The sequence below is a fragment of the Hoplias malabaricus genome, chromosome 5 (assembly GCF_029633855.1).
Source record: "Hoplias malabaricus isolate fHopMal1 chromosome 5, fHopMal1.hap1, whole genome shotgun sequence".
NCBI lineage: Eukaryota > Metazoa > Chordata > Actinopteri > Characiformes > Erythrinidae > Hoplias > Hoplias malabaricus.
This window is the reverse complement of record NC_089804.1, coordinates 52,823,741-52,851,085: the sequence shown is the minus strand read 5'-3', so window position 1 is coordinate 52,851,085 and position 27,345 is coordinate 52,823,741. Positions and strand designations below refer to the sequence as shown.

Genomic DNA, 27,345 nt, shown 5'->3' with positions numbered 1-27,345 from the left:
TTAGCGGTTAGCCTCCTTTTCTCTGAGGGGAAAATCTACCGCCACTGTAATCCTGACATGTAGAGTACGGATACCAACACAGGACAAACATGATCTCATTGTGAACCTCTCAAAACCACTGAATGTGGTAGAAAAGGTCTCGTTTGACTGTCACAAGCAGGGGAGGTGGCTGAAGTTAGCGGGCGCTAATAATCTTAGCAGTATTGGCACCTACATAAACAAAAGCGTTTTTATCTAAAAACATATGTTCTTTTAAAGTCAAGCAAGTCTTGTACATTAATCTACACATATTTGACTCCTGAAAAATGTTGATTTGAGTGAGTAAAGCCCTTCTATTTATTTACAGTTAGCTAAGATTTCTAATATTGTATTTACAAGTGGCCAGAACTAGGGGTACATACGCTAGAAACCTTCAAAACCTTTTATATTCACCTGGTTTTATTAGTATTTTCACAAAATCCAATCAAGATCGTCAGTAAAAAGTTACATAAACGTTTAAGAAACCAGGTGTTTTTTATTACATTTGATGATATATCCCAGCCTTCTCGGTACTGGGTTTGTAATTACAGCCAGCTCAAAAAACTGTGACTGCAATTGTGTGTATGTAAGCACTGTCTCTTACATTCACTAAACTGAATCAATGTTCAAACCTCAGTGGGATAACTATGTTGAAATTATTAACTGAAAGAGTAAATTATTAGTCCAAGTTATTACCTTGGACCAAGTTTCTGGTTTGTAATCTTATAAGCAGAGGCTGAAATATTGTTGATACATGACAAATAGCTTCCTGACAGAGACGTGTTTCGGTGCCAATAACTGCTTCAAAACACAACTTGCCTTCTGTTGAAACAATTATGAGTATCCAGCTCATGTGAATGTTTGGTTCTGAAAAGGCGTAAGTTATTTCTGCTCAGTATTTTTGCCCTTTCAGAACAAAACATCCATAAATTCATATGCAACAGGTAAAAGAACAAAATTAGCGCTTTTCCACCAGTAAAGAACTGGAATGTTCCCCATTCTCAAACCTAATTTGGAACCGTTTGATGCGTATCCACCAACATAAATTGGTTTGTGAACCAGAAAAGTTTGTTCCAAGCTGGAACCAAAAAAGAGCTGGTCCTTCAGTGCAAACTGTGACATCATCCATGAACGTGTCGAGCGCCAGAAAGAGCTCAGAGCCTCAAATAAAGTGTTATCGCCCAGTGAAGCTGAATGCGGTCATTCACAGCAGATATTTATATAAATATATATAAATACTAGGAAATAAACAGGAACATGCTCCGTCTGTGTTTCTGGGGCTGTGTTTAGTGTGACATGAAGTGTGCTAGCTGCTATTCACCACTGTTCACGATCTCAGCACGATGGCTCAGAACTCATTTCCGCACGTGTACCACTCTGATCTGACCCCTTCGTAAACAAAGAAAATAAATATGACCCTGTCATGATGCTGTATTCAGCCACAGTCACAACAACAGCTGGAACTGAGGAATGCCAAAACAACCCCCACTAATGACGTATCCTCGGTTCCCATCTAAGCTTGTGGAAACACTGCCAATACACTGGACAGCACCGCGGTTCCAAAACTCAGGAAAGGAACCAGCTCAAGAAACAGAGTTCTTTTGGTGGAAAAGGACTCCATTTTGATGTTATGAAGTTGAGCTTTGTGCACTTGCCTGTATAAAACTTCTTAAATACTTCGTCCTTTGGCCTATCTGGATACACGTGACTGATGCAGCTGATGTCCCGGATACGGTCCCCTAGGCCAGCAGAGTCCAGATCTTTCTTAGTGAAAGGTTGGATGTTCTGGATTTTCCGGCCTCCGCCTGGATGCACACGAGCATAACACACAGAGACTTATAAAGAGACTTCTATTAGCAAACGTGCTGACATAACACTGAGATCTGACAAAAATGGTGATCGTGTTGAGTCATTTCAAAGATAGCACAAAAGTATTACATTTCAATCCTCAGCTTATATCTTAAGTCCAATCTGCAAAAGTGCAGAATTCGGAAGGAGGCTTTGATACACCACATATTTATATATTTTTTCATTTGAACACATACTCTCACTGGGGCCCACGTAGGCGATGGTGATTCCTCCGATTTCTGAATCACTGAAGCGCAGCAGGAAGGTTCCATTGGGTTTATTCTGCAAAATGACATGGAGGTGCTGCTTTCCAATAAAACCAAAGATCAGCCTGCAGTGGAAAATCAAACATGGATGAGTGACTGCTTTTTAGGCTTTTATCATTATATCAGTCAGTACAGTGAACTTTAGCCACTCTTTATATTTGTGGAAATCATATAATAAACCAAATCAGTGCTCACAACATTACAACAAAATGGAGAAGCAACACAGGTGCTTCCATACCCTTCACTCCAGTAAGCCTTCAGACATTTCTTGGTCAGATCAATCACTCCCTCGAACCACTGCCAGAAAGTGAAATTTCGTCCAGGCAGAACTTCCTGTAGCAGAAACATTAGAACATTCTGAATAAGATCCCAAGTGCCGATTAAATACGGTGTCATCACACACAGTTGGTAATGTTAGTTGTACAAAATGTTCTTTTGAGATTTTCCAAATGATATTTGAATATCATTATTAGACCACTCCCTCTAACACCCTCCCCTACTCTCACCCTCCCTCATTCTCCAACATTCTGGCTCTCTCTCCCTCCCTTCCCCTCATTCCCATCCTCTTCCGATCACACACAGTCACCTCCTCCCTAGTCTCAGCCCTCAGACTCCCCACCCACAAGTCTGACACCTACAGTGCAGTAATCTGGCCCCACTGTGCCAGCTGCATTCTGATTGGCTCCCTGCACATACGTGTATATGCATTTTGTGTATAGTTTTTAGATTGTTATTGGCTCCGCTTCTGCTCTAATGTGAATCTTCCTTCTACATGTCACGGCAAAACAGCAGACGTGATTGGGCGTGTTACTTGTCAGTCAAATTTATTTTCCTGCAGTAGAAGGTGGTTCTTGGCCATGTTTTTTTAGCAACAGGTGCCAGACACGTCCTTCAGAGTCTGGTGAAGCAAGACTATCTTCTCTTTTTGTCTCACCATACACTCGTTTCACTCACACTGTCTGTCTATCCACACTTTACACGCCTCAAAAACTGCATCTTCATTTGTTTTATGTACATTTTTTCGACACCTGTTTTGGTAAAATAGCCTCAGACATAATTATATTGATAAGGATTGTTTTTTTAAGATCATCCTGAAAAATAATGAATATCATGCTCACAGTATTATTGAGTGCATCCTTGTAAACCTCTAAAATACCAATATTCCACTAGTCTTGTCCATGTATGCTGCTAGTTTACATCTGTACAAGGATTACGAGTTGACCCCAGAGTGCTCATATTGGGCCACATGGCCTGAATACGTGGAACTAGTCCACTCTTCAATATTTACTACTGAAACTTAGCCAACCACCTATTTTGCTCCAACTCAGAGCCAGTACAATCTCCAAGGATACATTACAAATGGGAGTTAACACAGAAAAAATGTGGATATTAAAGGCTATAAAATTCTTTCTGCATTTGTCTAATGATACTTTAGTGAACTAATGTTAAAAAAATGGCAACATCTAAACAACATTCCATTTCTGTCTAATAAATAAACAACATAGAAGAGCTTTGTGTTCCCACACTTGTAACAGGCTGTGTATTCATTTAAGTTTGACTGAGAAGTGTACTCTGACTGCACTGCTTATGATGAACAGCACTCCACCTTGTTAAACTGAGCCCAGGACACTGGCATCTGGTTGAAGTCCCCTGTGATGTCTCTGTCGAAGATTTTCTGAGCGAGGCAGTGCAGGTTGTATCCATCCAAACCGCGGTTAGTCTGCACCTCGGACATGAACTTGCTGCTCAAAGCCTCACACATCTGACTCCAGGGCACGCGCTCCGGCACCACAAATGGGATCCGATTCTGAGGAGGACAAAAAGAAAGCCCTGGTTATTTCACAAACATCAGATCTCATTTATGGCGTATTCCAGCCAAGGTGTGTGCTATGATTAACGTGGTTATTAAATTCAGGGCTACTCACAGGTTCAGAGAAAGCACAGTCCCATATGATCGTAGCCACAGCATTGTTCTCCTGACTGCCGTGTACAATTACAACCACAGGCAGAGAGATCATCTGGAGGAAAAAGGAAATGGTGCTCGTAAACGGTCACCTAACAACGACAACAACAAATGCACCACAGCACTGCCTTTTGGAAGAAATGTTCATTATCTGAAAAAAATGCATCCGTACATTTGCACTGTTAAATGTTTCCCACGTTGTTCACAAAGAGGCTTCTCTGGCTTAAGGGGACTATTTTTTTGTTCCCTTTATATATTACATGCATGTAGTTCTTAGGTCTCTGTGGATTGCTGTCTTCCTGCAGGTGGCGCCAGGTGGCAAAGACTACACTTGAGCTAGCGTTTTCACTTTTACAGTGTATTAAGGTGATGATAAGCCCACTGTGAGCTCAGTAATGTGGAAAAGCAGAGTCTCCATTAGGATTGTGGCACAGCCCATCAACTTGAACAGAAATGTTATAAACATTTTGAATACGTGTCAACACATATCTCTCCCTCTCATATTCACTTTCCAACTCTTGCAGCAAGAATCATTCCACAGCAGCGTACTCAGACCTGCCTGGCCTTGCCACAGATTTCCAGGAAAATTCTTGAATTTCATCTTATCATGCAGCAAGTTTTCAAAATTCTGTTTAGGTTTTAGGTAGTATTCCTACTCTTTTATCAAATATATCTTGCATGCATCTGAAGCTCTTCCATTGATTATAAAAGACTTAAAATTGAAATTGGAGACATTTTTCCCAAGGGGTAGTATTCCTATTTCCCAAAGTAAAACTGAACAGTGTCTGATAAATATCTTCTGTTTGCTGTTAGGGAAAAAAAACTAATCATTAATATCACAGGCAAGGATTGAGCTGAGAGTAAACGAAATGCTGACATCATAGTAAAATATTATTATATTTCTATGAATTGGGACTACACTTTATATCATGTGTTAATTGTTATGGTGTCCCTGGAAGGGTGTAATATTCAAATAGTTACAAATCTGTCACAAGTGCTACTCACTGTGTACTGTGAACATCCTGAAAAATCACACTTCCCTATAAGTGTTTTTTAATAAGTTACAAAGCTTACCACAATCAACATATTTATTTATCATAAATATTTTTTTAATCACGTAAACATTTGACCCCCTTCGTACAAGAACAGTTCTTTCACAAACCACATACTTGAGTTAAAGTACAAATACTCGAGGTAAAATATTACTCCAGTAAAAGTACGTAGAATTCCTCAATTTAAATCTCCACTTGAGTAAAGTAAAACGGTATTTACCTTCAAATGTACTTAAGTATCGAAAGTAAATGTCCCATGACGTATTATGGTTCTAATGTCCTATTATTATGTTTGTAACAAGACTCATGCTTAATGCATTGTAGGTGAAAAGACACCAGTGTCGCTCTTGGTTGAAGACAGAATTTTAACAGAATGTCATTGGTCTGACTTTGATGAACAGAGCAGAAATGGCCAAGGATTATTAAATAAATGTACACCATACACACCCAAAGATGTTTCCCCTCCAAACCAACAGAGGTCATTGTCTCCTGAGTATTAAGCCCAATTTATAATTCTGTGTCGAACCTACGCCGTAGGGTACACATCGTACTGAACCCTACACTGCAGCTTGACGGGCACCTCCTCAGAAATATAACTAACTACACGTCACAGACCGAAATTTGACTGATTAGTCTTCAGTCAGAAATACATGGATCAAGTTGAACTCAGGAAGTCTAAAAATATGAACTCCTCCACCCTAGAGACTGCAGAAAGCAGCACATTCACCTCCAGAGATTTCCTCAGACATTGATTTAGAGGGTCACAGAATGAAAAAAGGTTAAACAAAGTAAAAATTCAGATGTCTCAGGGGAAAATAAATAAATAAATAAATAAATTAAACTTGCAACGAGGAGTGGGAACACATGGGAAAAAATGTGCCTCCAAAAGTACAGTTTCTGCAGTGCTGAGCCAAGGCTCTGTTCTCCTTATTACATCTCACTAAAGCATCACAATCAATTTGAATCTGTAATTTTAAGGTACAAAATATTATACAGTTACTTTAAGCTCTGTTTTATCTTCATAGTTACAAAGTAGGCCAAAGTTTGAGCCATTTCTGCAATTCTGAGCCATGTGTTTCTTAAATACATGTTTAGTTTTCTGCTGTAATGATTTTCAGGTTTTGGAATATTTCTGGTTTAGACCTCGCTTCATGTTTTGTGTTAATTTACACTGTAACTGATTCTCACCTTCAGTTTGGAGTGATTCATGACATCTACAGATCCGTAAACCATGTAATGAATGTAATATGAATGAACAGTAGTCACTGCTGACTCTAACTTAACGGTACAAACCACTTTGTTAATTCATAACGATTCTAAGAACTGAAACAAGTGATTACTTACAGTCTCAAATACGCACAACAGTTAAAATAAGAAGTCTGTCTTTCTTATTACTTGGTTTAAGGCGGAGAAACTTGAGGTTCGCTTGTTTAGCACGCTGCCTTACTTTTTTTTTTTTTTTTTTTCATTTAACATCATGGGTAAAATTATGTGCAAAAGTCAAGCCAAAATGTGTATATTTACACTTGATTTCCAGTATTCAAAACACTGCGGACAGAAAAAAGGTCCCTGCAAAGAGGGGTTGCACAGAGAAAAATGATATTTTATGCTGCAAGTCAGACTCTAGTTTTCCCAGCTGCTTTTGTTTTTTAATGGTGAATCACATTTCTTATTTGTTCTTCGCCTTAGTTTTGAGTGTTATACTTGGAACAGAATTAGACTGTGTATGGGTTAAATTCTTCACTTAAGGAACCTGATATATCATCAGAACACAAAGAAAAAAGGAGTAGTGCATCATTCCCGAGGTCCTGTGTATGCTGGAGGAGCAGCCCAAAGGTAGCAGGACCTGGCGACGGAAGCCCGTATAATCTGCAACCTAGTGACACCTAGTGGGTGTCCTCCAGAAAATAGCTGTATACCAGTCTGCAGTGATGGCAGCGAAGAGTTTCTGGACTTGAGGTCAATTTAAAGCGTCATGCACCTTCAGAAGAGTTCCACAATCATATACTATCACCCACTCCCAACTCTGGGAAACTGAATTCAGCCTCTTTTTCCACTGCTTTTTTCAGACCTTCCAGTTCCACCTTAAATGTTGCAAGAACGCCAGGTGGTAAAATGTAATAGATTACCATTTAAGTTGGAACTGGATCATAACTAGACACTTACAGAGACATCAGCATGTTACTAGTGATGTGTTTTTCTTGTTATAAATACAATGTTCACAATACACCAAAACCACACTAAACTAATATTATAATTGTTATCATAGGGACCTGGAGGTTGTGGGTTCAAGCCCTGTTCCGGGTGACTGTCTGTGAGGAGTGTGGTGTGTTCTCCCTGTGTCTGCATGGGTTTCCTCCAGGTGACTGTCTGTGAGGAGTATGGTGTGTTCTCCCTGTGTCTGCATGGGTTTCCTCCGGGTGACTGTCTGTGAGGAGTATGGTGTGTTCTCCCTGTGTCTGCGTGGGTTTCCTCTGGGTGACTGTCTGTGAAGAGTGTGGTGTGTTCTCCCTGTGTCTGCATGGATTTCCTCCGGGTGACTGTCTGTGAGGAGTGTGGTGTGTTCTCCCTGTGTCCACATGGGTTTCCTCCGGGTTTCCTCCCACAGTCCAAAAACACACATTGGTAGGTGGATTGGTGACTCAAAAATGTCCGTAGGTGTGCGTGAATGTGTGAGTGTGTGTCGCCCTGTGAAGGACTGGCGCCCGCTACATGGTGTATTCCTGCCTTACGCCCAGTGATTCCGGGTAGGCTCTGGATCCACCGCGACCCTGAACTGGATAAGAGCTTACAGTCAATGAATGAAAGAATGAATTAACTGACATTCATGGGTTAATTTCCCAACAAAAACTGAATTATTAAATGAAAACTATGAATATTTTTAAAATAGTGATATAGAGAAACAAATAGGCCAATCTCAGTCATATTCAGTTTCATAACATATTAAACATTCAGAGTTTGTGTTGCCTGGGTCACAATACAAACAAATGAACAACATGCGGGTTGCTTGAAAAGCCCTGCTCTAGAAGACACGTTCACCTGGAACATCAACAAAACATTTGCATATAAACAAATGTTCTGCATATGACTATAATTGCAATTACAGCATTTTGTCCAAATATTGATATTGACCAGGTTCCTGTGTCTGAGATAATAACTTTTAGACAAATGACACTCTTTTGAATTCATGTCCGGTTCTCTGATGCACCATCAACACAGCCTTGCCTCAGTGGGTTACTCTGAGAGCTGCTCACAGGACTCCTGACCACAGAGAAACCACGACTGTGAAACTATTTGAATATATTTGTTTTACATCCCAACTTTTTTCTCAGACAACATGGCGTCCGGTTTCAGCAGGTTCAGCTCATATCTTTGGTATGAGTCAAATCCCCTCCATGTCCTTTCTTGTCCTGGGTGCGACTGTCTATAATAACAGACGGGGCAGTTTCACGCTGGCTTACTCTAGGTGTTTCTTGTATTGCATATTGGGGATATCCCTCTGAATTTGTCTATGAAGTACATACTGTTGAACACATGTGTTTTGGAATAAAACCTTGTATCACCGAAACAATAGTTTTATAAAAGAAGCTAAAATTTGCCTTAACTATATTACTTTGGACTTGGGTCCATTTGTGCTGAAATCTGCTGAAAACAATGAAAACAGCACGTGATACTGAGATAAATATAAACATAATTATAATATCATTAATATAGTATTTATAAACCAGAATGCCTGATTTATTTCAGTACGACAAGACCAATTTACAAAAGCATGGCTTCTTAGTAAAAGATCCAGGTGCTAAACTGGTCCAGGTCTGTCACCCTCCCGCAAAATACAACAGGTTCATTATGAATTGAAAAATACTACAATAAAGACCCTAAGATGTTGAGCAGCTGAAATCCTAAAATTAGCGAGAATGAAAAACAGTTCACTTCTAAAACTACAGCTACCAGCCTTTTCTTTTCCCAAACACAGCCTTCTCAAAAATCATATTTCAAATACTTTCAATACATCATTGAATTTATGCAGAGCTTCCTGATTTTTCTGTGTTACAGATATATTCTTAATATATTATTTATAAAAGTTACATTGAAAAAAATAAGAAATGGTTGTTTTTTGTTCCAACAGTGATGGTGTACAGCTCTGATTACAGAGGGAGTGTGTGCTCATCAGACTGGTTTTATAAATTCCCAAGAAATACACTTAAGCCTAAAGTGGCAACTGAAGGAAATCATGTGATGTAGTCTAGATGTTCAACATATATTTACACTGTTTAACATATCGGGGCAACCGCATGTTGGTAAATCCTGCGAATGTACAGTATATATGTATTTAACAGTGCAGGTGTGAGTAAGAAAAACAAAAGTAATTTGTCCAGGAATGCCTGCACGCAACTGTAATTAAATTCAAAACACCTCATGCAGCTAGCCTGTAACTCACTCACACATATCTAATAAAAATCTCCACTAAGGGACACCTCACTTGCATGGCACTATGGTATCGCCCACACCCGGGGCAATCTGAGAAAAGGAACGGGGAAGTAACAATACCTGGACGTTGTAAGGACTCTCGCAGCCTGTGATGGTGATCTCTGCCGTGAAAAGAAAAGCAAACTTCTCCTCTGTCACTGACTCAGAGCCTTTCCTGTCCGCTCGCTTGATCTTCCTGATGGACTGAGGAACAGAAACAATGACTGATTACAACAACTACCACTGAGATTTGTTCCAGCATCAATATTCTCTTTGATAAATAAAGTTACACAGTAAGGGTTACACTCTAGCTCTGTATATGGATAAATGTTGTACAAACCATGTTCCTGAAGGTAGCACAGGTGCTCTTGCTAGAAGTGTTATGCTCTAAGATCGCTGTGCTGTTGATCAACTCGCCCACATTCTCACTGAGAACAAAAGAGTAAATCAGTATTGTCAGAAACATAGTTTTGCTTTCTTCTTGAACAGCACCTATAACAGCCTACTTATGGCAAATATGACCTTTATATGGTTTTATTACCACAATATATTTAGCATAAAGGTACAGTCTGAACAAAACACAAGTCCCTATTTTGTTAATTCCTATTTTTAGACAACATTTTTCCCAGTTTCAGCCACTGTTTACATTGTGAAAAAGAAAAAGAGAACAGGCTGCTCTCCTTAATGGCTGAGTCTGTAAGGCACAAGAGAGTAAAGAGAAAAATCATGAAATATCCGGTGTGTTTATTAGACTTTAACCCATGTTTAACCCTCCTGTTATGTTGGGGGTCAAATAGACCCGTTTTAAAGTTTGAAGGTCTAGGAAAAATAGTTAAAATTATTTTTTCAGTTTGAAACTTCTTCTGCTTGCCTTAATTAGTGTAATCAACATATAATATGAAAATGGTTCATCTCACATATTTGCAACCACCCCCTGCATGTTTATATCACATAGATACTGTTCGGGTCAATTTGACCCCCACAGTCAAACTGGAGATAAAAGGGTGCCAGAAATGTCAGAGTATTTCTTGCAACTGTGAGACATTTTTTATGTAAAACGAGTGAATTATCCTAATTGAACCATTACTTTGAACCATTACCTGTTCGAGGTAAGGAACTCCACTGCACTAAATATTGATTGAATAATTCGTAATGGAGTTAATAATGAAATATTCACACTGCTTGTTTCAGACATCTTTTGGGTAATTAAACATGCACCGGGTCAAATTGACCTGGAACCTAACAGGAGGGTTAATCCGTGAGTCTAATTATATACACTGTATATTACAAGAGGGGGTCAGATTTTTCTCTTTTCTGTTGACTCCATGTCAAAATTTCAGAATGAAAGTACAGAGGCAGTTTTTTCTTCTTTTGTAAATTTATCGTATAGATGATACAAGTCTGTATTCTGACAGTTACAACGTGTACGAGACTGATTGCAGGAATAGTTAATCTCTGAAATGGTAAATTTACAAGAAAGTGAAAAAATAAGGGCAGCTATTGTTTTCAAGTTATTTCAAACATGAAAATACAGCAAAAACACATGAGCAAGACACATATCTTATCTTTGGAATTCCAAATAAATGCAGCATAACAGAGATACATGTACCTGTTAGTTCAGAGCAATGAATCATCATAAAGCTACAGTTAGAAAGGTTCAGTTTCACTATGATTGATGTGCAAATTTTTAGTAGCTACAGTAATCATTATGTCTATGGAAACTCCTGACATGTATAGTGCAACCAACATGTGTGTGTGTGTGTGTTTGTGTGTGTGTGTGCTTGTTTGTTTGTATAAATGAAATGTCAAGAAAATAAAATTCCAGAAAATACAGTCGTCAAGACAATGTTCAGTTTTAGTGAAATGTTTTGGACAAAAAGCATGTACTCACTTTTAAAAATATTTTATACCAAATATGACATTTCTATTCCAAAAACTAACAAAGCCTAGGTTAAGGTTAGGCACAGCCAACCTGTGGCACATAATCTGCATGTGGCTCTTTTCCTACACAAGTGTAACTCTCCTGTTCATAATAAAACTCTAGCTGCTGGGTCTGTCTACATTTGGTATATAAACCGTTAAGAACTTCCTCTGTACTACGACTCCAGCTTCCAGAACAGGATTAACTTTGCCATAAAGGCAACATCTACGATTATGGACAGAGGTGAAGTACAATTCTCTCGTTTGTTCATGTTTTAACGTGGAACGGTATGTTTGAGAAGAAAAACAACTGTTGTCAGTATGTCTACGTGTTTTTATATACTGTTTGAATTACCACAGAAACTCATTTTTTACCCAGGTTTCAGTCTGTGTTTACTTTCATGCAGCTGATATTCTCCTGAATTTACAGACTCTTCCAAACTAAATAATCTGAAACAACAAAAATAAATCAATATTACCCACCCATTGAGCAGGAATATACAATATCCTTGTCTCTTTACACGATTTTCAGCGCTTGGAGCTGCCATTTCTCTGCCGTTACCAGAGAATGGGAGGAAGCCTAGCATGTCTGACCGAGCCACTTTTTTTTTTTTTTTTTTTTACTCGTTTACTGGAATTAGGACGTCATAAACACATCTTAATTTAATGGTGAGCATTTATCAGTCCTCAGCTTCTCCGACTCAACTGTGACTCTCTGGCTGAACACTGACTATACTCTGATTCTCTGACTTTAGTGACTCCGTTACTACAGTGATTTTCTGACTTAATTGTGACTCTAAAGTGTACTATGACTCTAACTCTACTGTGACTCTGACTCTCAGATTCACAACTCTGAGCTGTGTCAGCTTTTGTGGGCAAAGTGCAACAGGAAGCAGGATGATGAAAAACGGTCATGTGACCTCCTGAGGTTGGCATAGCAGTACATTTTGTCCATTTACCACACTTCACCATGGATGCTTTTTTTTTTTTTACAACTGTTTATATCGCCCTGTCAGTAAACACCTCCTATTTCCAAAAAAAGTGAACACACCAAAAAGGGAAAGCTGTCCTTAATTTTCAACATAACACTTTCTATTCATCACTTCCTGCAGTGCAAAGAGTTATTGGGATTTTCAGATTACTCAAGATCTGAAACACATCGTTCTGACCAATGGTAACAATACATTTCTATATATTACTCAAAAGTTTTGGACGCATCTATCCAAATACTTTTAAATGTATTTATTGAAATAATTAATAAAACATATAAAATTTAGTGGAAAAACTAAAACATACCATATAAAATATACATTCAAAAAGGCCACAGTTTAAGTTTCTGATACGTGTGAAATTCAACACTTTAATATGCATTAACATATGGAGAAGTGTGTTTCCTATAGTCTTATTTATTTGCTGCTCACAACAGTTAAACACTGGAGGTTGTAAATCAATGCCTGTCAAAAAAATATATCTCTTGAAAGGTTAGCTTTATTGCCCGTCTGTGTGACATGAAGCTGTTTGTTCAAAGCAGCAAAGTGATAAAAAAGGTCAGGAGTACACTAATGTGCACAGAATAGCTCTGGAAGGCTGGTGTTTTTGTATCTTGTAAGAATGTTTGTCTTTTTATGTGTGGCATCAAATGCAGTGGAGTATTACAACATAATTATGTGTGCAGGACTTTGCACAATGCTGTGTGTGTATTTGTGTCTACACATGCATACTGTAAAATATTAAGCTCAGATTATACTCGTTTATTCAAGCTGATGTTTGTGCTTAAAGTCTTGAGCATAGTGTTTGTGTGTATTGGTGTCGGACCTTTGGCATCTGGCTGCGTGTGGGCGTGCATTTGAGTTGGCAAGGTGGGACTTTAAAAAAACAGCTGGGTAATCTTGTTTTTGTAGAAAATGGGTGTTCAGTGTCCCCACAACAATGTGGGAATTACCCTCTCATACATAGGCTTCTCATACTGCCAGTTAGCCTTAGGTTAGTATCTAGTTACATTCACATTTGTACATGTATTTGATTAACAAAATTTAGGATTTGATTCTTTTGAATATTTTAAAATAATATAATTCTTCTCAAGTATTCACACCTACGCAATGGATTCCAGCTCCTGGCCCTATGCATACTGTACAAGATCTCTGCCTGACTCCCCTACGGCATCCTGCAAAGGAGTGTATTAGCCCAAGTGGAATCTGCACCACCTCCTGCTCCCTCATACATCTTCATTACCTCTTTTTCTTTCACATACCCTATAACTCATTATGTTCCTCAGTTTATTTTTACAGCTCCTTTGTTATTTGTTGTGCTCTCTGGTGTTGTCCAGAAGAGGATGAGCTTCTTGGTTTCTCTAAAGTAGTGGTCTTCAGCCTTTGTAGTGGTCATGTAAGATCACCTTTTGAACACATAAAAAAATCTACCAGCATATACAAAGCTGTATATGCATAGCCTTCAATAACATAAAATGAAACTGTTGACTTGCTTCATTAAAGTACTGTAGTGTTGGTTGCACACTGCCTGAGGCTGCACACTATTTGCAAGTGCTATAAAAGGTGTTTGGACAAGTTGTGCTACCTATCCAATAGCTATGCACATGCTCAAACCCACAATTCTGAATGTGTTTCTCTGTGATAAATCTGTCCTTAGGTGCATTATACAGTTAGCTTGTTATTTGCTTCAGCATTCCAAAACTGTACATGCTGAATTAAATGTGCAAAAAAATACATTAACATCGTTTATTATGACTGTAATTCTCTTGGGAGCATTTTCTGATATACTTCTTTTAGCCTATCCAAATATACTACCTACTGTTTTATTTAGGCTCCTGTACTTATAAAAGTACACTATGGGAGCACATTTCCACAACGTAGCACAACAGCTTGGTGCTGACTTCTGTTGTGTAAAGTGCTATACAAAATAAAATTTGATTGATTTTTTGGTGTTTATTTCAGTGTGCTTGGTTATTTGTTCCACCACTAACATTGGAGAGTTGAAATACAGTACCATTCAAAAGTTTGGACACTAATCTTCTCATTAGTCATTGGTGGAATAAGGCTGTTCACTGTATAGAACTGTGTACCAGCCCCTACTTCTGCACAACCCAAGTTGTGGTCTCAGACACATTAAGAAGGCGAGCGGTTCCACAAATTAACTCTTGATGAGGCCACAGCTGTTCACTGAAAATCATTCCAGGTGACGACCTCATGATGCTGACTGAGAGAACGCCGAGAGTGTGCAAAGCTGTCATCAAAGCAAAAGGTGGCTACTCTGAAGAATCTAAAGTAAAACATATTTTGGTTTGTTGACCACTTTTTTTACTACATAATTCCATATGTGTTCCTTCATAGTTTCGATGTCTTTCAATTTCATTTACAATGTAGAAAATAATAAACAAAGAAAAACTATTGAATGAGATGTGTCCAATTAATGTGTTAATTAAGTCATTTTGTAGTTGCTCCCTCTGTATTTCTACTCAAGTTATTTATGAGTCCCCAGTAATATACTCTTTAGCGACACCTATAAGGCCCAGTATGATTATCACTGCGCTCACACAGACATCACCTAGACTGTGTACTGGGCACTGGCACGATTCTGCAGTACCGTTCATATATGTGTGTGTGTGTGTGTGTGTGTGTGTGTGTGCTGCTTACGTAGGAATGACCCCTTGGCCCAGGTTCCTGGCCTGTGACTCAGTGATGATCTGGGCCTTGAGGACTACTGGTTTCCCTGGAGACATTTTCTCTCCCAGCAGGTAGCGCACAGTGGTGGAGAACTTGGATTGGGTCTTAATCACCTGAGGGGGCTGCTTCTCCACCACCAGCGAGCTGCAGAAAGATTGGAGGGAAGAAATGTATCAGTGATAAAGTGGTAAATTTCAACCCTGTTTTGAACATTCATTTTTCAGTGTTTCATTTTCCAATGAAAGTGCTACACACTATTCTTAGGTGATTTCAAATTCCCCGTGTTGGTTCAGACTTTCTGACTTTTCAGTTTGGTCCAAAACCAAGATTGCATGTCAGAAAGGTCCACACTCTGGATAAAAGTATCAAAATTTGGTCAGATTAAAACAGGTGGTCTTAGTCTGGATCAAACTGAACCAAAGTCATTTTCATGTGCACTGTGTCAACAAATTTCTGGATGGTTCTGACTTGCAAACAAACTACTGGATTTTGAAGCAATATAAAAGAGAGAGATTGATGTGACCTGGTGATTTACTCACTACCTTCATAGATGTGAAACATGCAAAACCTGTAGGAAACATGGAAATCCCCTTAATTTAACTGTAACCTTAATTTACTGTAACCATACCATGCTGCCTTAAGTGAAAACTGTCCCATTAGTGAGCAGTAAATATCATTTGATATAAAACATTTATCAGTGTTTATGCATGTTTTAATGTTCATATTTGTACATATGAGGGACAAATAATATATACGCAGGCTGGTGTGATCTGGGACACAGCATTTATCAGCCAGTCCAACCAATTCAGCCATTTAATGTGGAACGGGAAATATGATTAAGAAGCTGCTAAGATGAAACACAAAGTTAGCAATGTATGTGTTTGTATCTTACATGAGATATATGATAAGCTATAACTGGGACCACAAATAAGTAGAAGTAGTGAAAAGTAAATAGTAGAAATTAATTTGTTCATTCAGACGACAGGATGTAGGAACGTCTTTTAGTTTGCTCGTTAAATTGCATTGTGAAGCAAAAATGTATCAAACCAAATATATACAACGTTTCAAAACATGTCGTGTGTGAAAACGCCCTTACAATGACTATTAAAATTCACTGGATTCATTTTTTTGTAAAATATATATAACATGAACACTACCACTGCCTTTCTCACTTTCTTAATTTCAATGCAATTTCAATGTTTCCTTCAGTAAACTCAAGTGTTTACACCCTCTGGGCATAGTTTCAACACTTCCTCCTTTCAGAAAGGATAAATTAAAACATAGCAACTGCTGAACACTGTGAAGGCTGTTCCAAGTGTGCTGTTAGCTCACTTGCAGCACATGCTAAACAGGTCAAACTGATAAAAATAGAAAGTGGAAGTAAGAGCTTCAATTGAGTCTCAGACCAAGTGCACCACTGATGTGAATTAACCTTTGTAGCAATTTTGGCCTTTGAAACACCTGTACATCAGAAAGCTGCAGAATGAAAATGAGCCTCTAATTAACCATTAGATGCACCAAGCATCCCGGCCATTCCCCTCCCAGAGAGTGCTTCTGGGCTTTGATGAATCAGGGCTTAATTTGGGCCAAAACGTATTCATATTTTTGTTGATTGTCTAAGTGGTATTAATAATCAGGGAACAAAAGCATAATTAACATGTTGGCAAAAATTGTACTGCATAACACTGTACTTTCACATTTAATTTGCAGGTTGTTTGAAAAAACATTATACCTAATATAGTAAATGGGCCAAAACGTTTGCACATGCCACAGCTTAAGCTTTGCCCCCCATCTCACACCAACCTGTTATTGCAGCAGATAAAGTGTTACTTTGCATACGCATTTATTAACCCTGTCATATCAAGGGTTCACCTGTGTGTTTCAATACATTCCAGAAGTGTCACAATTTTAACGTGTAGCAATACAACTGCAATGTCGTATTTCCTAATCTTTTACAACTGCAATATATTGTCCTTCTATTTCATAAGATTGCTTCTGGCCCACTCAAAAAAACGATAACTTACAGAAGGCAAAATTGTTTTTAAATTTTTGTCATTTTGGAGAATTTCTACAGATTTTCAGAGAAAGAGATATGGAGAAAGAAAGTGTGAATGAGACAGAAATAGCGATTCAAAGAGAAATAATGGGAAAGGGACCTCTGAACATGTGTCTGTAGCGAGGATAGATAGATACATAGATAGGGGAGAGAGAGAGAGAGAGAGAGAGAGAGAGAGAGAGAGAGAGAGAGAGATTGTAAGAAAATGTAATAGAGACCTCTGGATGAGTGTCTTCAGAAGCTGGTTCAGCTTCTCCTCCAGCTGGTGGAAATGTTCAGCACCCCCATGATCTCGCTTCACCAACATTAACTCCTGTCTCAGATTACTATTCACACCCAGTAACTGTTCACACCTGCAGAGAGAGAAAAAGGTAGATGGAGAGAGAGAGCGAGAGCGAGAGAGAGAAAATAGAGGCTGTGAATGGTATCTTAAAAAAAGATCATTGTTCCATAAGTCATTCATCCACCATCTGCAAAACATATCAGTCAGCAACATTTACACAGTCATAAAATATGCAAAAGCTATTTACAGCTGGCCCTTCATTTGCTGAACCAATCTGGATTGTACTGGGGAGAAACCTGATTTTAAATAGCCCATAAAATTTTATGTTTCAAGAGCAGAAATGGTTCCTTTTAACATGATCATTTTATAATGGCTAATTAAATAGCCAAAGGCTTCTTTTTTAACTGGCAATTCTGTGTTATACTTCTTTTAAATAAAGTTGAATTATTCCATATAATTTCCATTAAGATGCCCTCAAGCAATTGCAGCGTTGTATATTTTATAAAACAATACTTACGTGTTTCAGTAAAGATCTAAAAGTGAATCAAATTGAGATATATTTTTTATTTTATAAAAATCTGTGTTTTTCATCCGCATCACAACACGACCAGACACTCAACACAGTTCACGAACACAATATCTGTACATCATCTGTAAGAGCTCGTTCTAGTGGGGGTAAAATATGCATGAGTTGCAATGAATTAATTCATGTAATTTTCCAACTGCAACTGTATTTTATGAGGTAGGAAAGTTTGTACACTGAACGATCACTGGATTTTTATCAGCTCCACTGACCATACAGGAGCAGGTTGTAGTTCTACAATTACAGACTGCAGTCCATCTGTTTCTCTGCATACTTCCTTATCCCCATTTCACCCTGCTCTTCAATGGTCAGCACCAACACCGGACCACCTCAGAGCAGGTATGATATGAATGGTGGATTATTCTCAGATCTGCAGTGACAGCAGCGCTGCTTTATTTTTTTAAGCCCCTCAGTGTCACTGCTGGACTGAGAATAGTCCACCAACCAAAAAATATTCAGATAATAGTGTCCTGTGTCTACTGATGAAGGACTAGAGCTACACAAACTGTGCAGCAACAGATGAGCTACAAGGTGAACTGACGAGGTAGGTGTGTCTAACACGAGCGGAAAATGAATGGACACAATGTTTATAAACTTGAGCAACACTGTTGTGTCTGATCCACCCATACCAGCACAACACACCAACCCAGGCACCAGCACCTCAGTGTCGGACTACAGTCTGTAATTGCTGAACTACAAAGTGCTCCTGTGTGGTCAGTGGAACTGATAAAATGAACAGTGAGTGGAGATACAAGGTAGGTGTTCTGATTCTGCTCTAATAGACTGAAAGATTATACTGTATACAAAGGCACAATGCCATATCACCATATCAATTACACTTTCTAACTATTAAAAGAGTGAATGTTATCTTTTCGGAGAGACATTTAAGTGCTATAACCGCACATATTACAGGATGTCCCTTGATTGCTTGCATGACTAAGGCATTTTGAGATAATGTAACTGTTATAAAAGGTGTAGTAAGCACTAATGTGTGATTCACATATGCAAAATGGTGCTCAGATGGGTGTGTTTTAAAGCGGAAACACTCACCATGTCTGCAGAGGCACAAGGTTGTCGTCGAAGGGAAGGCCTATGGTGGAGCGAAGCTGCTCCCACCGCCAAGATTCAATACTATGAATCAGATGAGTCTGGCACTGCTCCAGACTATGCAAGGCCTCCTGCAGCAGATGTACACGCTTCTGCAAACAAACACACACATACACACTTCACAGCTGGAGAAACAGCAGCATGTAATATGCAGTTCCTAAACTACCATCTTATATCACAATTTTATGATTCTAAGCAACAGATCCACATCTAACCTGCAATCTGTTTAAATGATAAGTGTAATCCATATAAATGATGATATATTTTGTTACTGTCTACAGGAAAATCCTTGTTCATTTCTGATTAAATACTGCCAAAAGTCGTGATTATTTATGTCAAACAAACAGATTTATGTCAACTTAAAAACAGGGAAAACTGAATCTCAAACTTTTTTATGTGCAGCTGTATGGACATTCTGTGAACAACAGATAAATCTCTGGCTATAAGAGGAAGTAAACGGTCAGTTAGACTGAAGTTACTTAGATTGTTTGCTATCACAAGAACAATTTAGCTAAGAGGATGTACACTACGGTAACCAACCAGTTATGTCCAAATGTAAGGAACATTTACATAAACAGAACATTTCATACACAATAGCAAAGTGCTTTACAGAAACAATATGAAGAAGTCTATGTTGTGTTTTTCCCATAAAATTACAGCTTGAAAATGATTGTGATGCTCCACCAACCTGTTATAGGGAGAATAGTGTCTCTCTAAAAACTAGACTATGTAAAATCAGTAGCATGGGGCTGAGGCTCTCATGAGGATTGCATAACCCTTTGTGACACATATCTCATACTTGCTACGAGAAGAAGTTAGCTGGGTATTCCCAGTACGGACAATATGGCAGAGGCTGAGCTCTCACAGAAAGCAAGGAGAAGGAAGATAGAGAGAGCGCTGTACAAGAGTTAATATTGGGCTGAATTTACTCATTGAAGTGAGCCAAAAGGACACAAGACAGACGCCTTCTTCTTGTTGGACTAATAAATAATAACATGCTGTTACACTTTCTACAGCTAGCAGCTGCTAATATTAGCCTGATTAGCTAACGTTTTAGCCTTACATTCAGATATCGATTCTGATAATTACTTTTGTCAGTTGCTGTGTGACTGTGTTGTCAAGTGCCACAAATTTTTCTGTATTTACATTTTGTGCTGGTTAAATCCAATTTTTAACTACAACGTGTTTATACGTGTTTTGCAGCAGACTAGCATCTAGTTCAGCTTGTTAGCTTGACTCACTTGTGTGTGTGAGAGAGAGAGAGAGAGAGAGAGAGAGAGTGCTCTGCAGCAACAGACGAGCTACTATCACTGAAATTACATCTACAAGGTGGTGCTGTGGGGGTCCTGACCATTGAAAAACAGGGTGAAAGGGGAAAATTAAATATGCAGAGCAACAAATGGACTATAATCTGTACTTATAAAATGTGCTCCTGTAAGGTCAATGGATAACAAGTGTAGAAACAAGGAGGTGGTCATAATGACATGATTGATGGTGTATATTATTATATTCTGCCCCTTCTCCCCTCACAAATACTGCTGCTTTTAATTACAAAGAAAACAATCTCAAGGACTGCTGCTTTAAAGTGAGATTTCAGTCCAAAGAATAAAGCATTTCTATCAGTCCGTTTAATGTAAAATGTTTACCATCATATAGCAATGCGTTTTACCCTCTGTCTCATTTTCTCAGATCAGTAGCACACACAATGCAGGTGTTTTACTACATGTACACACTATTAAAAATAAAAGTTTATAGACAATTATAATAGTTAGTGAATTCAAGTACTTTAAGGCACATCCATTTTGGACAGATGTTCATTTGTGCACTACAAAAGAATGCAGTAAAATCGTGTGTTCTAAAGCAGCTAGCCATGAGCTGACATATTTAATGTCAAAATATTAAACGCGAGTTATGGCCGACAGGTGTATAAAGCCCCAAGCACTGAACTCAGGAAGTGCCTTCTCGAATGACTGAGCTCTGTCCAGTGCATTTGGGATGAGATGGAGTGAGGCTTATGACCCAGATCTAGTCATTCAACATCAGCAACTCATCTCACTACTGTTCTGTTGTGGAACAGTATACCAACAAATCCTCAAAGCAATTTTCCAACATCTATTACAAAGCCTTCCCAAAAAATAGAAGCTAGTAGAAAAATAGAAGAGGGACACATGTCTCGTTAAACTTGTCAATATCTTTCTTTTTACTTTAAATATTGGATATACAGGACATATTAATGTCAAATGTATTGTAAACACCTTCACACATTTATACTGTAAATGCAGTTTGCAACCTCAGATAAGTATGAACAGCTTGCAAAGTGCCCAAGCCGTTTCCTGAGCTCCGAGACATGCTTTAGTCAAAATACCATGAGGATCAAGCACCTCTTTTCAGAGCAACTTGTTTCAGGTCCTGTTCCTTTAAATGATAATGAGCCACACACAGCTCACCACCGCCCTGAGCAAGCAGCAGCAATAAGCAGGACTTAGAAGCTGTTGTTTTTGCTGTTTTTTTCAGTTGGTTCTCTAATTTATCCATTGTTATTGTGTCGGTTTTACACATATTTTCCATGCCTTTAAAGCAGGGCTTCCTGCAGTGCTTCACAGTTAGAGTGGCCGCCTTGAAAAAGTTATCCACCCTCCCCCCCACAATTCGTTTCGTGCAATTAGTTAATTTCCCTATTAAGGCTTTCGATGTGTTTGCGCATGGCTTTCTGCTATGTCCAGTGATCCGTGATTAATCAACCTCCCCCAGGCAACAAAGGTACCACCTTGCCTACCTGATTCTCTGTGGGAAACCTTGTAAAGGGTAACATAAATGGGGACCTGAGACACTCAGGAAGAATTACAATTTCAATGGCAGGAACCCAGAACTCTTCCAGACTTTTCCCAGAGGAGCCATATGCGTAAAATGCAAATGGCCAAAGCAGTTTTACAAGAAATTACCCAGAGTTGTTTCTGCCAGCACCCTAGTTCAAATCCAAGTAATGTAAGCTGAGTGAGTGCACGTGTAAATAGAGCTAGTAAAGTTCCAGTGAATTCACAGTGAGTTCATGCAGTGCCTCCTGCACACGCTGTTCCCATCCTTCATTTATTCTGCCTTCTAACACCCAGGCTACAACTCTAATTGTGGCATGTCTTGCTGATGTCTCATCATGGATATCTTCCCACCACATGAAAGACTGAGCTGCTGTAAATGCCTGGAACTACTAATCTCCTTTGAGTACTCAATGGTCACTCCAACTGCAGAAGCACAAAGCCTTGGTGTAATTGTAGATGACAAGTTATTGTTGAAATATTTCACCCAGTCATGCAGATTTCCTTTACAACCTCCAGAGAGAGGCCAACCAGATGCTTGTTCAGTCATTCATCATTTCACGTCTTCACTACTACAGCTCATATGTGGCTGGTCTTTTTCTGTAAATCATCAGGCCTTTGAAACTGACCCAGAACACAGAGGCACAACTGATCTTCTGTTTTCCTAAGTTCTGCAATGTGACTCCTCTGCTGTGTTGTTTTCATTGGCTTCCAGTAGCTTGAGGTCGGAACAGCAAATTTGCTTCTCTTTCAAGCATATTTCAGTCATTACTCATCTTGCATTTATTAAGCGCTTATTGTAATAATCATATCTTAATCTATTTAACTATTATTTAGTAAAGTGTAACATGTGAGGACCGTGTATTTATGTTGACTATTTGCATTGTGTCTAGTTAAGTATATATTGTGATTAGACAAGTAGAGATGAGAGCATCTGCTAAATTCCCTAAATGTAAATGCTGCACAAGAGCCGCCCCACTGCTAAACCACACTGAACATTGCCATCTGTGAGAATTCTCCTGATTTTTTCCAGAATTCATACCAAAAAAATGGCTCTAGGCAGCCCACAAAAGTGACAAGATAGTTTTAGTTCACAGTTTGTGGGTTGGTAGGTTCCAGATACACTAGCTAATCTGCAAATGAACTGAAAGTCTTTTTTAAATGATATATCCCTTTAAAACAGGCTTAAAAGAGATCTAGTTACTGTTTGAAGAGCTTACCTTTGCACAGACTTGATATTTGTACTCCAACTGTGAGATGCGATTCTGTTTGGCCACTTGATCTGGATGTTTGCTGTCCAGCTCTAAGGAGAAACCAAGTGAAACACATGAGGAGGATGGAGAGAAATTGGAACCTCATTTTTGTACTTAGATTTAAACCAACAAATGTGTTTACATGTAACATAACTTCAGAAAATCGGATATTGGCAATAATCCAATCAACATGCTTACAAGCTATTCAGTAGCACGGCAATTAGCTAACATGAATCACTCTGCAAAGAGATTTATTTGTAAACACAGAAGGTCCCCATTTACCACCGACTATTAGCTCACCAATAAATTCACAGCAGCACATGGGCAAAAGTTTGAATTTCTTATTACAATAAATACCCTCGCATGTAATGACTTATTTTTGTCTTTCCATGACTTCGAAGTTCAGAAAACCTGATTCCTTTTAATGGATTTTATCCAAATTAAGCAAAGTATGTTTTCTGTATTCATTCACATACAATGGAAACCAGTTTCCAGTTAAACATCTCAATCATTTCAGATGTCGCCTACACCAGTGTTATCTATGACAGCAAACAGTTCGGTTCCGTGCATGTAAGATCGACATCACCACAACACAGATGTGAGTATAAGTTGTGCAAACAGTTATTACTCATACCTCGCTCACAAATGCACACGCATGTGTTTACATACATCGCTGAAGAGTGTTTAGTCAGGTATAAACATTAAGTTTCTCGCAAAAACATACACATTGAAAGCAACAAAAGTTCTCTAACTAAACTTTAGGAATTCTGTGGCGCCTAACTGTTGCTTTTAGCTGTTTGTAAGATAACAGCCTAGAAGAAATGCCCTATTTATTAAAAAAAGTAGTCCACTGATTACATAAAATTATTTGATTGTTTAAAAATGGCACCATATAAAAACATAGTTCCATCAATATTTAGTGTAAATTAAGTCTTGTATTGTGGTTTGCTGTGAAATGATTTACAGAACGGTTAATGACTGTGTGATAATACGCGCTACAACACTGCTGTAGTGTGTGGTGAGATGGAGTACACTTCATGGGTTGTGTTGGGTGATTAATCTGGAGGCCTGGAAAAAAGCTGTGTGGCAAAGGAAATCCTCTTCCCCTTCACCATTATTAACACACCAACAGTTTTAGATTTTAACAATTTACATGACACATGACACGCATTCGGGACAAACAAAAGACGAAAAACAATACAGACTCTACGTAGAGAGAACACAATGATCAGTGACTGCAAAGCACGTAGACCTTTTAAAACTTTTGCTCTCTACCTTACAACATGTCTCTTCGACCTTTTGCAGCTACGTATTTGCAGGTAGCTCCTACCCTAGAACGTCTTGTTTCTAAAGCAGGTAAATACAAGTGCCAAACAAAAACAAACATGTACAACAGTGATCCTACCAAACATTCAAAGTTTAACGTTCATATTTACAGTTATGACATCATCATTATTCAACAATTATAGTGTACAACCAGTTTCTCTTTTTGTTCCTCTACTTTTTGTATTTCTACAGAGGATGGTCTCATCCACTCATTTTTGCAGGTAAAGATGACCAGTCCAGAGGTAGGTAAAGGTAAGTGTAAATGTCTTTTACATGTGCTTTATAAAGTCTACCTTACTTCACAGATTGTACAGATGTTAAAAAATTGTTCTGTTCCACAAATGCCACTCCAGTTCATCCTACATCCTACATCCTACTATTTCAAGATCATATTAAAGTTCAAATATTATATGTCACAACCAGACTTAGAAAAACGAATGAGCATGTTGATCTTCAGCAGTCTGGACCTCAGACCATATTATTATATAATTATATCATGATATATTTCATAATTTTGGTCGCTACAATATAATTCCTATGTCAATATGAACAATATAAAAGCTAGAGAAAAACTGCCCAGAGGAAACAAGAAACATGACATCACAAGCACATGGCTTTGTCAATATTAATATTTTTAAACTAACTTTACATTTGAGTGCAATGAACTGACGGCAGCAAAATTTAATAAATCATTGACAGATGCTGTAAATAATGTAGATTAAAAATGCGTTTAAAATCATATCATTGTAACATACTGAAACATTTCACATTGTGATATATATTATTTCCCAGACATAGGTGAATGTGATTGTTTTTGTGCCTAACTCGGGGTGCTGGAAATAGCTTGAGTAAGTATTCTCCTAATCTTTTACAACTCTTGGAAGTTTTAAAATGTGCTAGCACTGAGTATCCCAAGAACAGATTAACAGGAAAACTCCAGGCTCAAATATAATACAGTGGAACCTCTACTAACGAACGCCTATACTAACAAACTTTCCAAGATATGAACCGGGCATTGGAATATTTTTTTGCCTCCACCAACGAACCATGCCTCTAGAAACGAACCCGAGCCTCCACCGAGCCGGCGGCTGGAAATGGCCACTGACCCCAATAGGCGAGTCTCCCAGCGCCCAGACTGGAGTGAGCTTTTAAGATTAGCAAATTGTAGCTTTAGCAATTTAGCATTAGTGTAAATAGCAGACATCGAAATTCGTGCTAAGTTAAGCCGTATCTACGATTCGTCTCCCCACATTCACCACCTACTCTCCGTTATTCCACCCCCCGTCATACAGCCAGTGCCTGTGTTACTCCTCCAGCCAGTCGTCACGTCTTCAAGGTAGCGATGTGTAACCACTTACAACTTTATTTCTTTTTTATTACTGGTACCACTGTATTTCTTTTTTATTTTTAGTAACGCTACATGTATTTTTTTTACTAATCTGAGAGTGTTGTAAACATATATCAGTGCAAAAAGGGTGACTTTCGGGGCAGGGGCTGGAACGCATTAATTGCTTTTCCATTATTTTAAATGGGGAAAATTGATTCGAGGAATGAACTTTTCCACTTACGAACCGGGTCACGGAACGGATCAAGTTCTTAGGTAGAGGTTCCACTGTATATGTTCCATTGTAATTATCCATGCAACAGCCTTTTAGTTTTTTTTTTTTTTGATAGATTTATTTTAAATAATTTTTAATCATATCCATTCTGTTATTGCATGTTATTCTTTTATTCTGTTTTTATTCTTACTTATTTTTTTTACTCTTACTTCTGCCACTGGATGTGAATGGTGCTCTAAATAAAATTATCTTGCCCCACAGAGCAAACAGTCACATACTGGAGGCTTTATATGCCTCTATGCAACACCTGGCATTGACACCTTGATGTTGTACTCAACAATGTGCCATTTCATTTCAGGCATTTCTATAGTAATAGTGTTTGCTGTGTGTTTACATTTGGGAAACTGAACTTCTGATATATACTGTGTCTTAAAAAACAAAAATAGAAACAGTACTTTTAGATTAAAAAAAATCTTGGTGAATCATTTTTTTACTACTGAATGGAGTCTCATTACTGTGTTCTCTCTTCCTCGTAGACACAGCCTGGTGTGTGTTCAGGCATGCAACAACATGACTTAAGCCTTACATATCACATAACTACATTGGACAATAAGCCCCATGTTGCTTTCTTTGTAGAAGCAGTTTGTAATGCTTACGTTATTCCACAGAACAGATCACAGAACCAGCTCATCCACATAATTTCATAACACACGCACACACACACACACGGTAAAGCCCTATTCAGATGGAAGCTATTTTACATGGGGAGCTGGTGTAATATCTTTTTAAAACAAGATGTCAGCAATGTTTATGATGGATTAGCACTGGATATGAAATTATGGTAAAAACAGAGATAGGAGTGGCTACAGTGAGGATTTTAGCCTGTCACTACTGTTCTAAGAACAGCCCTCCCACCAGAAATAGCAAGTCCTCAATGACCTTATTTTCTAATCCTTCATAACAGATAATGAGCAAGGAGAGGGCAAAACATGACATAATCCTTCACACAATTATTGCACCTGAAATTAGAAACCATTAAATGCTAACTTATTGGGTAGGATACACTGCTACTCTGCATAAAGCATCCAGAAGTTTCCCATGACTGAGTGATCCTTTAGGTCGGTTTGTAGATTCAAGTGTGGTGCCTT

General features: G+C 38.5%; 1 protein-coding gene across 4 annotated transcripts in view; it reads right to left on the bottom strand.

Moving 5' to 3' along the window:
• The window catches only part of stat6 (signal transducer and activator of transcription 6, interleukin-4 induced), a 47,921-nt gene that overhangs the window by 7,430 nt on the left and 13,146 nt on the right, over window positions 1-27,345 (bottom strand). For all 4 annotated transcript variants that reach the window (XM_066671157.1, XM_066671153.1, XM_066671156.1 and 1 more), the window contains exons 6-16: window positions 23,280-23,362; window positions 19,190-19,338; window positions 17,492-17,626; window positions 15,188-15,361; window positions 9,958-10,045; window positions 9,699-9,821; window positions 4,058-4,150; window positions 3,739-3,939; window positions 2,371-2,465; window positions 2,064-2,197; window positions 1,674-1,823 (exon numbers count right to left, since the gene is read on the bottom strand). In XM_066671157.1, the coding sequence (XP_066527254.1) occupies window positions 1,674-1,823; window positions 2,064-2,197; window positions 2,371-2,465; window positions 3,739-3,939; window positions 4,058-4,150; window positions 9,699-9,821; window positions 9,958-10,045; window positions 15,188-15,361; window positions 17,492-17,626; window positions 19,190-19,338; window positions 23,280-23,362 (1,425 nt within the window). The remainder of the gene's footprint in view (window positions 1-1,673; window positions 1,824-2,063; window positions 2,198-2,370; window positions 2,466-3,738; window positions 3,940-4,057; window positions 4,151-9,698; window positions 9,822-9,957; window positions 10,046-15,187; window positions 15,362-17,491; window positions 17,627-19,189; window positions 19,339-23,279; window positions 23,363-27,345) is intronic.